The 12,051-nt window shown below is 39.6% G+C and overlaps 1 protein-coding gene across 2 annotated transcripts in view; it reads left to right on the top strand.

Annotated features, from left to right (window-relative positions):
* Window positions 1-9,878, top strand: part of stac (SH3 and cysteine rich domain) — a 31,010-nt gene extending 21,132 nt beyond the window's left edge. For both annotated transcript variants that reach the window (XM_071498525.1, XM_071498524.1), the window contains 4 exons: window positions 2,753-2,850; window positions 6,600-6,651; window positions 7,354-7,491; window positions 9,164-9,878. In XM_071498525.1, the coding sequence (XP_071354626.1) occupies window positions 2,753-2,850; window positions 6,600-6,651; window positions 7,354-7,491; window positions 9,164-9,262 (387 nt within the window). In that variant the 3' untranslated portion in view covers window positions 9,263-9,878. The remainder of the gene's footprint in view (window positions 1-2,752; window positions 2,851-6,599; window positions 6,652-7,353; window positions 7,492-9,163) is intronic.
* Window positions 9,879-12,051: the final 2,173 nt, after the last annotated feature.

Genomic DNA, 12,051 nt, shown 5'->3' with positions numbered 1-12,051 from the left:
ACATCATCACAGTGTGAGGTAAATACTTTTCACCTGCAGAGACAATTTGCTGCCACTTTTATAAATGAATAAAGCCTTTTAGTGAATGATAAACTGCTGATGACATAAGGATGAAAAAGCAAAAGTAAACTGAATATTGTGTTTTTGATGAATGGCAGCAGAAAGTCTTTTCAGCAATTTCACACGTCAGTAACTGCAGCAGTCAACTTTTTCACTCAGTTTTCACAATGCTTGTTATTCTGCAGCCCAGAGTCTCATTGTAACGTGTACTACTGACGTAGCATGAAATCCTCTGAGAACCGATTATGTTCACTGACCAACTTCTGAACTCTGCATGGTTAGTCTGAGAACTGCTACCAAGTCAGTCCAGTTTACGTCCATTAAGCATGCTGCACTTGGCCCTTTGCCTCTATCATTGCTGCTGAATTTCCCAGGGCTTTGAGGGAAAACTTCTCTTCCTGCTGTAACAAATCATACCCAAGCTGACACGACCACTGGCCTGCACTGATAAGTCGAAGCCTTGACCTTAATGTTTGGCTGTGCAGCTCTGGGATCTGTGCTGCTGTATTCATTCTCTACAGCGTAGATGTACCGCTGATGGTGCAAAATTCATGCCAGAGACAGAAAAAGATTAAACATCTGCGAATATCTTATCACCCCCCGCATCTTTTCAGCTTCCACGGAGGGATTTGTGGAGAGGTGCTTTCAGTATCAATGTTCTTTGTAGATATTTTCAACCTCCAGCCATCTGTCATGTTTACTTTTATAGTTTAACATGTTTATCCCCATTGTCAACAGTGGAAAAAGAACCACAGATACACAGAGACAAACACAAAAATGAACAAATATCCATACAAGGCAAAAAAAACATGCACACACACACACACACACACACACACACACACAACTCTCCCCTCTGCAATACAATCTAGCAGTCCAGCCATCCATTTCAAGGAAGAGACCTGAAGTGCCTTGTGTGGTGTTATCAGACTGGACCGAGCACAGCTGGCAGCGGGCTGTTTGTCTGTCATCCGACAGGTCCATTAGCTCAGGCTGGTGGACAGACAGATGGAGGCTCGGCGGGGTAATGAGCAGAGAAAAACGCTGGAAAACTGCTTCTTCACCAGAGTAGGGGCCTCCAATTTGAGATGAGAGGCTCACACGCACAAATGGGAACACACACAGTCACACACAGGACGGCCATCTGTTCACAGTTTTCAGGTTTTGTGTTAAACTCCCTGAGATCAATTGACAGTAAAATAGTCTGGTTCAGTCTGGTTGCAGTGATTTCTTTTCGCTTGAATTCTCTGTTTGTAAAGTTGGATTTTGTGTAGGTGGCGCTATTTTAGTTTGTCTCTTCATCCAAGGCAGCATCTATTTATTTCAAACAAACTTCTATTGCATGTGCTGCTGGCGGAAACATCAAATGTTATCGCCATTTTTACTGGAATAAAAATATTGGAAAATAGCACTTTTATTTTAACGATGGTTCAAACAAAACATTAATCAGCATGCGTATCATGAAGAGTCAGACCCAGAGAGAGTTTTAACCCTAACTCTGCAGTTCCTCTCGACTCCACGGAGCGGTTCAGCATCTTTTAGCTCATTGTTTTGGTTTTTCAGTCCACATTACTCCTGTTTGGTTCACTCACTACTCTCATCAGCTGTTGTGAATAAATCCATAGTACGCTACACACACAGCATCAAACACTGGACAGCAGCTAGCAACATCATAAGGTGATAACATGTCAAAGTTGTGTTAACAGGTTGTTTTTCTTCCCCCAAGTGGCCAAAAAAATTAATAACTGTAGGGTTAAAGGAATCCACACCGCTAAATTCTTTTTTCCATTTTTCCTTGGCTGCATTGCCCTTTACCTCAGATACTGCTTTATTTCCTGAAAGCTCAGTTAGAAAGGAGGCTGTTATCTCGGCCTGCCCATCCTGTCAGCCACTGTTCAAGGCCTCTGCAGCATCAAGGCCCTCTCAAGGCCTTGAGCTTTTAGTCAGCTGTAATGTATTGCCACTGCTTGATGTTGTTGTTTCCACCCAGAGGCCACAGAGGCAGTTTGCCTTGTGGCCACAGTTAACTCAACTCATCCATCAACCACTTAGCCTGTCCACGTAGGTGATGTCGGGGAGCAACAGAAGACCAAAATCATTTTCCCTCATTACTATAAAGTGCCACAAAGTTTAAAAAAAAAAAAAGTTAAATAGTGCTGTTGTCTTGCAAAACTAGCCAGTGTGTCTTAAGAAGTCATTCCCATATCCTTTAGCACCATTTCCCTCCAGGCACCAAGCAGGAACAGGACAAGTTCTTATTAGGAGGGATTTCAGGGACCCAGCAGGCAGGATTCAGGCTCAAGGTATTGGTGATGAAACAGGAAAATGCACCCACCAGTTTTCTGAGCAGGTGTGAAGAGCGCCAGAACGGCAGCATATCTCCCTGCTAATTGTGCTAACACCTCTCTGAGAACTTCCTCTCCACCCACAACCCTGTGCTGTTTTAACTTCCTAAGCGTTCCTGAAAACCAGATCCTGCCTCTCCCACTCATGTTGACGCTGGACTTATAGGAACAGATTGCAGAACAACCAAGGCAGCTCCTCGGTCTATCAGTGTACTGTAAACAAGGGCTTCTCCTACTTATGTGAATGCCAAAGGAGTATTTTAAGATTTTAATTGCGAGAGAAGGGGCTGTAGAGAATAGAATCAAATCTGTGAGCTCATGTATTTCTGTTTGTTTGTGTTGTCTAGCTGGAGCAGAGCCAACTACAGAAAGACATCCTCAAGCTCAACACCTATGTGGCCTTGTACAATTTCACAGCCCAAGAGAGCCATGACCTGGAGATGAGGTCAGTTTACACACATGTACACACACACACACACACACGTCAATTTAATAAAGAAATCCTACAGCACCCACTGTCATACAGGGACTGCAAATGAAATATTGCTGACAGATTGACTGACATGGCTATAATAATTTCTTTTGATCCATAATCACTGTTCAAATATTCAGAAGAAAAGGGGGAAACAGTAAACACACTGCCATCTAAATTCTTCTGTAAGCATGATTCAACTTCAGTGTGAAATTAAATGTAAGGCTTATGAACATAATAAACTGAATCCAGAGCTGATTAATTTGTACACATGCGTTTAGGTCCCCTTAACACACAAAAAGTTTACGCTGCTCATTGTAACAAAGCAATCAGTCCCAAGTCCTGCTCCTAACTATTACAGTTACTCTTTGAAATGTTGGTTATTAGTTTAAGTTATTTAGAGAACTAATTTTTGCGTCTTATATTAGTGTTCTGACTCTTTGAATTGCATTGAAGAGTAGCAGGGGGGTGTATTCTCCTATTTTTAATTAACTGTAAAATCGTAATATATTGATTAGTTGAACAAGTCTGCCATGTACACACAGCAGCGGTGAGAGGAACAGAGCCTTTCCGTTTCAGTGACTCCTGTCGCCTTTTAATGTATGTCTTGAAAAAACAATCTAAAGCATTTATACTCATGTATACAGTAAGAGAACACAAAAGGACTTAGGCACACTATCCAAAACACAAATTGTGTAATGTACATGGTGTTTAATTTACTGTTTGAGGTGTGTTGGTGTCTGCTGTTGAAGAGCTGTCTGCTCCTTGTCGGTCTTCACCTACTTTTTTATGCCAGTAAATCATGTTGTCTCTTAATTAGTGTTTTCCTGTTTCATAATCAGTGTGTTCAGAGCAGCACAGGTGAAAATCTACTCATTAGCGTCCTCTTTTTAGGCAATGGTCTTCAAAGATTTAGTTCTCTGGAGTGGCCTCATTAATGGCACCTGTGTGCATGTGGTGATGGTCTATAAATATCAATCAATCTCATGTCTTCTTGAATTCATCCTGAGAGAGGAGAGTCCATTTCTAGATCCCACGAGGCAGCGGCACTGTGTTCTTTTTGAAAACAACTTCTTTTATTTTGGTTGAAATTATGATGTGTTCACACTTTTCAGGCCAGTACAGAAGTAGATACCTATTTAATTTAGAATATGGAGTGAGGATAAGTCAAGTTGCTGCTGCTGCACTGGTCTCCATAGCTTCATTCACTATCCTCTATCTAATAAACAGTTAATAGTTTACTCAGTAAATTTAGTCTTAAGCAGGGGTGGAAAAAATACTAATGTTGTATGTAAAAGTTCCACATTTAAAATTTAGTTTAAAGCAGTTTGAATATTTTTTGTTTCAATAACAACGTTGACAATATGAAAACAATGTGCAGCCTAACCTGCTCAGCATCAAACAGACAGACAGACACGGTGAGACACTAGCGAGGTAAACACAGCGGAGCATTTAGCTAAAGACTCAGCTACTTCCCTCAGGAGCTAGCGAGGACAAAAAACAGAGCTAAAAGAGAATATAGGACATCTATCAAAAGTGAAACACTGCATCATGAGAATCGTGGCAAAAAGCAGTGCTCATGCAACAGGCACTGCTGTCACACAAACAGCTCTAACACTCAAGTAAAAACGCGAAAGTAAATGTAGGGCGTTACTGTCGGCAGCAGAAACGGAGTGATTTCGGACGCAGTCTGTGAGTTCAAACTGTCAAGCGTGCTGCATTCATGGCCTCTGATCAGTGATGTCAGCGGTCGCTTCAGCTTTGACAGCTAATTAAAACCACCTGATGTGACACTGATTGGTCTGTGCAAAACTGCAACGTGAGGTAATTGAACTCACCGACACACAACAGCATGTTTTACAAGCTCTAATTTACAATTGCAGAATTATAGTATTTATAATTCTATAATTACAGTATTCATCATTTTTTTTGTAATTATGTCAAACGTTAAGTATTCAACTTACTCAGCCTTAAGACATACTATGGAAGAACAATTCAAATTCAACACAACGCTCTATATATCTCACCTGTCTTATTTTCTCTGATTCAATGTGAAACTCAGGCTGCAGGTTTTATCCCCTGCCTTAGGTATGATTGATAGAGCTGTGGCCCTCAAGAGTGAGAGAATTCATCATGAACAGTCCTTCAGCCTAAGTACCCATTTGTTCTTGGTTCTCACAGAAATCCTCAGAGGATTTAAGGATATGAGTGTGCTTGTTCTCTCCCTCTATTTCCTCTAAACACACACACACACACACACACACACACACACACACACACACACACACACACACGGTCCTTCCTCTCTCTTTGATCAGGAAAACTTCATTGAAATTCATTGACTTTCTCCTCTAGGACCCCTGTCCACCGATACTTGCTCTACAGCACAACACTCACCAAGCGTTGTTTCACTTTGTTTCTTCTCTTATGAAAGCCTACAGCAATCTTTTTCACCTCTGGGTCTTGCTGCAGATAGTATTCAATACATCAAACATTAACAGGTAAAGCACGAACGGAGGAAAATCGAAGCCCTTAATCAAAAGGTTCAGTTTTCATTTTAAGTGAGAATATCAGTTTTGTGATTAGTTTCAGTTGCCGCCACATGCTCTGATTACATGATTACTTTCAACTGTGTGGTGTAATGATGTTGAGAGATGCATTTTAATAATATATTAGATTCAAAAACCCACCTGTTCTTTGTTGTTCAATGGATAAAGGTTTTTACCAACCCCTTTTCTCACTGACATCTCTCACTTTTTCATCATTAACTTGTTTTTAACGAACAGTGTAGGAAATGCTTATCTGCTTAATTTCCTGTTATTCTAATTGAATCAACATGTATCTACTTTATTTACATCACCTTTTGGCTGTGCTGTTTTTCACCTTTAGTAAACAGTGTTCTCTGAGTCATGATCGTTATTTCTAAGCAAAGGACAGCCAGTGTTGTAACTGAACCACAAGAGGAAGAGAAGGGAGGATTACATAAAGCAACATTTGGTTCAGCTGTGCTGGAACTTTGGATACTGAAGCCGACCGCTTTGAACATATGCTAGTAATTATGACACATGCGGCGATGGGGTACTGTGATTCATGCAATTCCTGGATAAATAAGATTTACTTACCGCAAACAGGATTAAGGTGTGTAACATGTCATTTAATCAGAGGAAAGATGACAAACGCTTCTGTCTTCTGCTTGAATATGCATGCTCTATGTAAGAGGGCCTCTCTGAAATAAGTGAAATATTTGTTGCTAGTTGATTTTAGCTGCTGCAGAGAGCTAATTAATGCTAACTCTCCGGACAATTTTTTAAATCTTTCCATCTGACTCATTATCGCGGCAACAGCCATGGCTGGAGGCATAACATTTTCAGGTTGTATGTCCGTCTGTCCCATTCTCATGAACACAGGAACACCTTGAGGAAATTTCTTCAAAATTGGAACAAACTTTCACTTGGACTAAAGGATGAAATAATTAGATTTTAATGGTCAAAGGTCAAAGTCATGGTGACCTCACAAAACACCATTTTGGCCTTGTGAACGCAATATCTCAGTAACACCTTGAAGGAATTTCTTAAAATTTGGTACAAACACTCACTCAAAAGAAGGTTAATAGGGGCTTATAGCTCAGTTTTGCCACAGGGCTCCCAATTAATCTGGCAATGTATATATGAAGAGAAAAACCACTTGGCTAAATTTGACGTTGTTTTGCTTTCTCGTTGCAGAGCGGGAGACAGGATCTTATTGGCTGATGACTCTAATGATGACTGGTGGAAGGTAGGTACAAAATCAGCATATCACACCTGAGTAGTGACATGGTACATCTAACCTTTCAAGATGCTAAAGTCAAAGATAGAATTTGCAGGTTTGTTGTTGTCCTGCTTGCATATAACGTGTGTTTTCCATTAAGACCCAAAAATGCCCCATTAAGAAATGGATTGATAAATTACTGGACATCAAGCTGTACATTATAAGAGCAAGAAAGCAGACTGCCTCAGGACACAAATGCATGACAGATCAATTAGGTAGACAAAGGGGCCGAAACGTGACTGTACGGAGGCAGCCTGCTGCCACCAGACCATGAAGAAACTCATCACGTATTTTAATGCTGTTGTTGTTCTCTACAGCCTGTAGATAAACAGAGGCATCTGGCCTGCATGGTCTTTGAACAATGAATACTTGAACAGGTCAAGAGGCAATGATTAGCACCTGATGTAACACCTGCATATATGTGAAAACACATTCACTATATCTAATTTGTTTTATGTATCAGGTATATTTACTGTAGCATGATCTAAAATAAAACTTTATACAGGTATAATGAACTATAACCAACAGAGCCTATGTTGGGGGTTTTTTTTTTCCAAGGCATTTATCTAATCATTTATGAAAACACTGGCTCTGTAATCTCCTTATGTCCTTTGCAGTCCTTCAATGCTTCAGCTGTTTTAATGTTTGATGAATGAATTTTTTTTTCAGGGGGTAATTGAGGACAGGATCGGTTTCTTCCCAGCAGCCTTTGCTCATCAGGTGCGGGCGGGGGACCAAGTGTTCAGGTGTAACAGAACGTTCATCGGCTGTAAGGAACAAGGCCAGATCACCCTGAAGGAGGGACAGGTACCGATAATTATGATGATGATGAAGATTATGTGTGAACAATGATCGTCTTCATTTTTAAAGATGATGCTCGAAGACGTTAAAAAAGCCTGGACACCAAGCTGAAAAAGGCTGGTCTCCTCAGTTTCTAATCAAGTGACAATACAGAAGTGTAAAGATTTCTCAGTAGTGATATGATTGTTGTTTGGGTTAATTGCTTGCCCCTGGAGCCACAAGGACAAAACATGGGAAGAGTTAATTTAGACCAAACATTAGCCGGGTTGTTCCAGTGAACATCGGTATCATAATGTGTGGGTAGAGCAATAACCTTTATCATGGACATTTAAATTGCCACATTACACCTGTGTGTGATTCATGATCACATCCCTTAGAGCACATCAGAGTCACATTATCCAGCAGCTCTTTAGCCATTGTATTACCCTCCTGCAGCTCCCACGTCATCTCTTACCTCCAGCGACTCTGCCCTCACATACACTCACTCACTGAAAAGCTTGACGAGAGTTGTCTGACACAGGAGTTACCATTAAATTTGCATTTTTGGGATAAAGGCTGTACTTAGATCAGACTCCCTTTTTCCCACAATACGTTCCAAGGCACGCTGGGAATCAGAGGAGACTTAAAGTAAGCAACCCCCAGTGGAGATGAAACCGCCGAACACAAGACGGGTCTGTGACCCGCTGCCTTTCTTTTCCAGTCACACAAACCCAGGGGAAGATGTTGTAGAGTACTTAGAGTGAGCAGGAAAACACAGTGTGTTCTGGCCCATTATGAGGGTAAGTGAGGGAAATTAGGAAACAGCATATTTATTGCTCAGAACACAACCCATTCCCTCTCCTTGAAAGTAAATTGTAACCACAATTATTACTGTTGATTCTCATTGCAATTACAGCATCATCATTATCACCTTTCTGCGCAATGACAATATATGAAGCAACAATTTATACTTAAGATAGGCAATGCAGTCTATTAACACAGATTTTGTGCAATGAGATTATACTATACAGATCAAACTTTTTATCGTACCTTTCATACAGGTTAGTGCAGTGACAGGTGACTCGTAGTAAGTCTTCATGAAATAAAATAAAAATAAAACAACAATTGGACACTAAGGCAGATAAAAACAGAGATTTGAGCAGGAAAGATGAAAGGGAAATAAAAGATTTTTTGTGCTGGTCTTCAGAACAATGAAAAGGCTCATGCTAGGGGAACGATGGGGCCTTCATGACTCATACATGAAAGCACTGCAGATAATTATCTTGGTATCATGAAGACAGAAGTAGTGAAATAATTTTGAATATGAACACTGGCTTTAAAATAGGTGTAATGTGTGCCCTCTTTCTGGTCCTAGTCAGTACTCGGGCAGCAGTTTTGGATCAGTTGCAACAAGTCATAGTCTGGAATCTTCTTACAAGAAAACTCTTCATGGGGGTGTCATGGCAGCCGAGTGGTCTAAGACACATACCATGTAACCGCAATGTTTCCAATTCAAATCCAGTCACAGACTTTTTTGTTACAGTCCAGTAAAGTTCTTCACAACTGAACTCAGAAAACCACATGTTGGGGCCAACTTAATTGTTATTAAAATATTAAGTTGTCTGATTTTGTCAACTGTATTTCGTGCTCATATCCTTTTTTGTTTATCACGGAAGTAAAATTTGTCTTCTGCTCTCAGATCTGTGTGAGCAGTGAGGGTGAGCGCAGCGGCTTCATCCGAGTGGCGAGTGGAAAGAAGAGAGGCTTTGTGCCCTGTGACGTCCTGGAAATCATCTGAGAGAAACACTCAGGAAACCAAAGAGGGCGAGAGAGAGTAGGAAGATGGGATCAGCCGCCTGGAGGTCAGAGGAGGAGGAAACTGAACCTACAAAATGGCTATGAGGCACCAGCGAGGGAGTTTACTCTCGGAAGAAACTGGAGTTTGAACTTAAAAGGTGATGCTGGTTTTTGTCACTGAGGACTCCACTTTGTTGCAGATCAGAGTCTCTGTACCTCCCTCACCCCCTCTCAGCACAAAGAGAGAGAGGACTGTTGTTTGCAAGATGACAGGAGATCACTGTATCACTGGATTTGATTTAATTTATAGAGCCAATGTGTGTGTGTTTTCCCCCTTAGTTTTATTCTGCTACAAGCTGTTTATTTACCGAAAGTTGACTGGCTATTTATGCCTGTGAAAAAGAAACAAACACTTATTACAGTTATTATTTTCAAGGGTTCAGTACATACAATGGCATTGCTCCTACAAATACTTTAGTTTCTCATGCTTTTACATTGTGTTCCAAGCAAAATGTTAGCTTTTAATACACTGTAGTCAACACTAGGCTCTGAAATGGACAACAAAATCCCAGAGAAAACATGATGCAAAAAAAATAAATAAATAAATAAACTAAAAACGTATTACAGAGAAAATAAGAACTTTTACTTTCTTTGAAGCCTTAAATCCCCTCAACATCTGTAAAAAGAACTTCCTGTATAACCTGTAGCGTACAGTTACAGTCACAGTTACAGTTAAACAGGTTTTCATATGTTTCTCTTGTAGCAGGTGAGAAACAGCAAAGCACATGAGGTGCAACAATGAGAGGTGGGGGAGTATTTTCAGAGGAATTTTGACACAATCAAAGACTTAAGTAATTCTCTCTGGTCTTACAAAAACTCATTGCAGTCCAGGATTTTACTTTATGATCATGGTAATACACTTTTTTAAAATCATTTTAAGATTCAGAAACTCTTAAAATCTGTTCCAGTGAACACAAAACTTGTTATTTACCAAAGTTAACATTTTGCAATTACTCAAAGCTGCAGAGTCTTTGAAAGTTATTGTTTCGGGCATGTTAAAAAGTCTTTTTTTTCTCCATTGATTGAATTATTGATTTAATCTTCTCTTTTTTTGGTTGTTTTCAAAGATTTCTTCACTTCATCACTATAAAACATAAGAGAATGAGAAGGCCCAGCATTGGTATAATCAGGACAGAGGCTGTTTTTGTTACTGATTTGATGGTCAAAGCTCATGTGATCTGATGGGAATAAATGAATGCACAATGGCAACTGTAAGACATTGAAATGTGTGAGAAAATGATACATTTCTAGTTAATGTGTTAACTTTAAATGTGATCACCATCTAGTGGCTTTCCTCTTTCTCAGAACAGACTATTCTGAACAGGCCTTCAGATCCAGATTCTAATGAAGTGCATTTATGGCAAGATGCTGCATCATAGTAGATATAGTATATCTCTTACAGGTTGTTCTGCACTGAAACGTGGCTTTAGTGAATGTCCAAGAATGCTATATTGTACATAATGTATGTATTAAAATTCCTTCTTTATCACAATAACTGAACATGCATTACAATGATTTTTGTATTGTCTCATATTCCTTTTCTTCAGAAGACTTTTGAACCCCTCTGTACCCAATATTTCACAATTTACTGAATCTTACATCAGTCACAATGATTTATACATTTCCGTCCTGGTTCCCTTTCCTCTTGTGCCCAGCAATTAGCAATTGATAATAAGCTCATCATTCGCTCAAGTGGGCCTCCAAAAATTATGCATTATGCAATTATGCATATTGTGATATGATTTATTTGGAAAACAATTGGGGTGTGACTCAGTTATTCAGTGTGTAAAGAAGTGAATCCAGACTGAATGTTGGAGACAAATAAAATGAGGATAGAGAGTTTTATATGTCACAGTTGCTTTGTCTCAGTTTTCACATCCCAAACGTTAAATGCATAATTTTACACTTTTAAAAATCCCATATTTTATGGAAAACCAAAACAAATTTGACAAATCATCCTACATACATTTTAACAGGTATCAGACAGTTGGGTGGGATTCTTTGTTAAGTTCTCAATTACACAGCAATTATTAAATCATGCCGACAAAATTTAATATCGATCAAAATACCATATAGTGATCATAATATTTCCAAAGGGGTCGACCTCCATCATGAACATTTCCTTTGATAATTTTAAATTTTTTTAATTTTTAGTATTCTAGTATTAGTAATTTAAGTATTTCTCCAAAACTTCAAACCATAAGCAAAATAAGATGAAGCATCTTTTTTAAATGCTGTCTGACTGAAATGTACCGTAATTACATGAAGCTGAAAATAGTTAGCGACTTAGCATTGCAATGCACTCCTACACCGTAGTCAAACTCACAATGGGCAGTTTAAAAGATTGATTTAGCAAAACCAGTGATAACATTCCTGCAGGGGGCACCTTGGTGGCACATGGTAGAGCAAGGCTTAATCTTATCTGCAGCGGCCCAGGTTCGAGTCCAACCTATGGCCCTTTGCTGCATGTCATACCCTCGCTCTCTCTCTCCCTGACTTTCCTATCTCTCTTTCTCTGTCCATCAAAATAAAGACAAAAAAGGACCAACACACTTCAGTTAAGTGAAAAAGTTCATCAAAACCTAAGAAATTAAGAAAACTTCATCTGCTGATAAACAATGTGTGATATGGTCAAAGGTGAGAGAAAATGGAGTAAGTGGAACATGAGTGGAGATCAGTTGGTCAGCCTGTTGTAAAAATGAGTCATTAACAGTTGCTTTACAGTGTCAT

The sequence above is a fragment of the Trachinotus anak genome, unplaced genomic scaffold (genome assembly GCF_046630095.1).
Source record: "Trachinotus anak isolate AG129_WGS33_773 ecotype Australia unplaced genomic scaffold, CSIRO_AGI_Tana_v1 ptg000015l, whole genome shotgun sequence".
NCBI lineage: Eukaryota > Metazoa > Chordata > Actinopteri > Carangiformes > Carangidae > Trachinotus > Trachinotus anak.
Note: the sequence above shows the minus strand (reverse complement) of the source record. Positions and strands in the feature narration are given on the sequence as shown.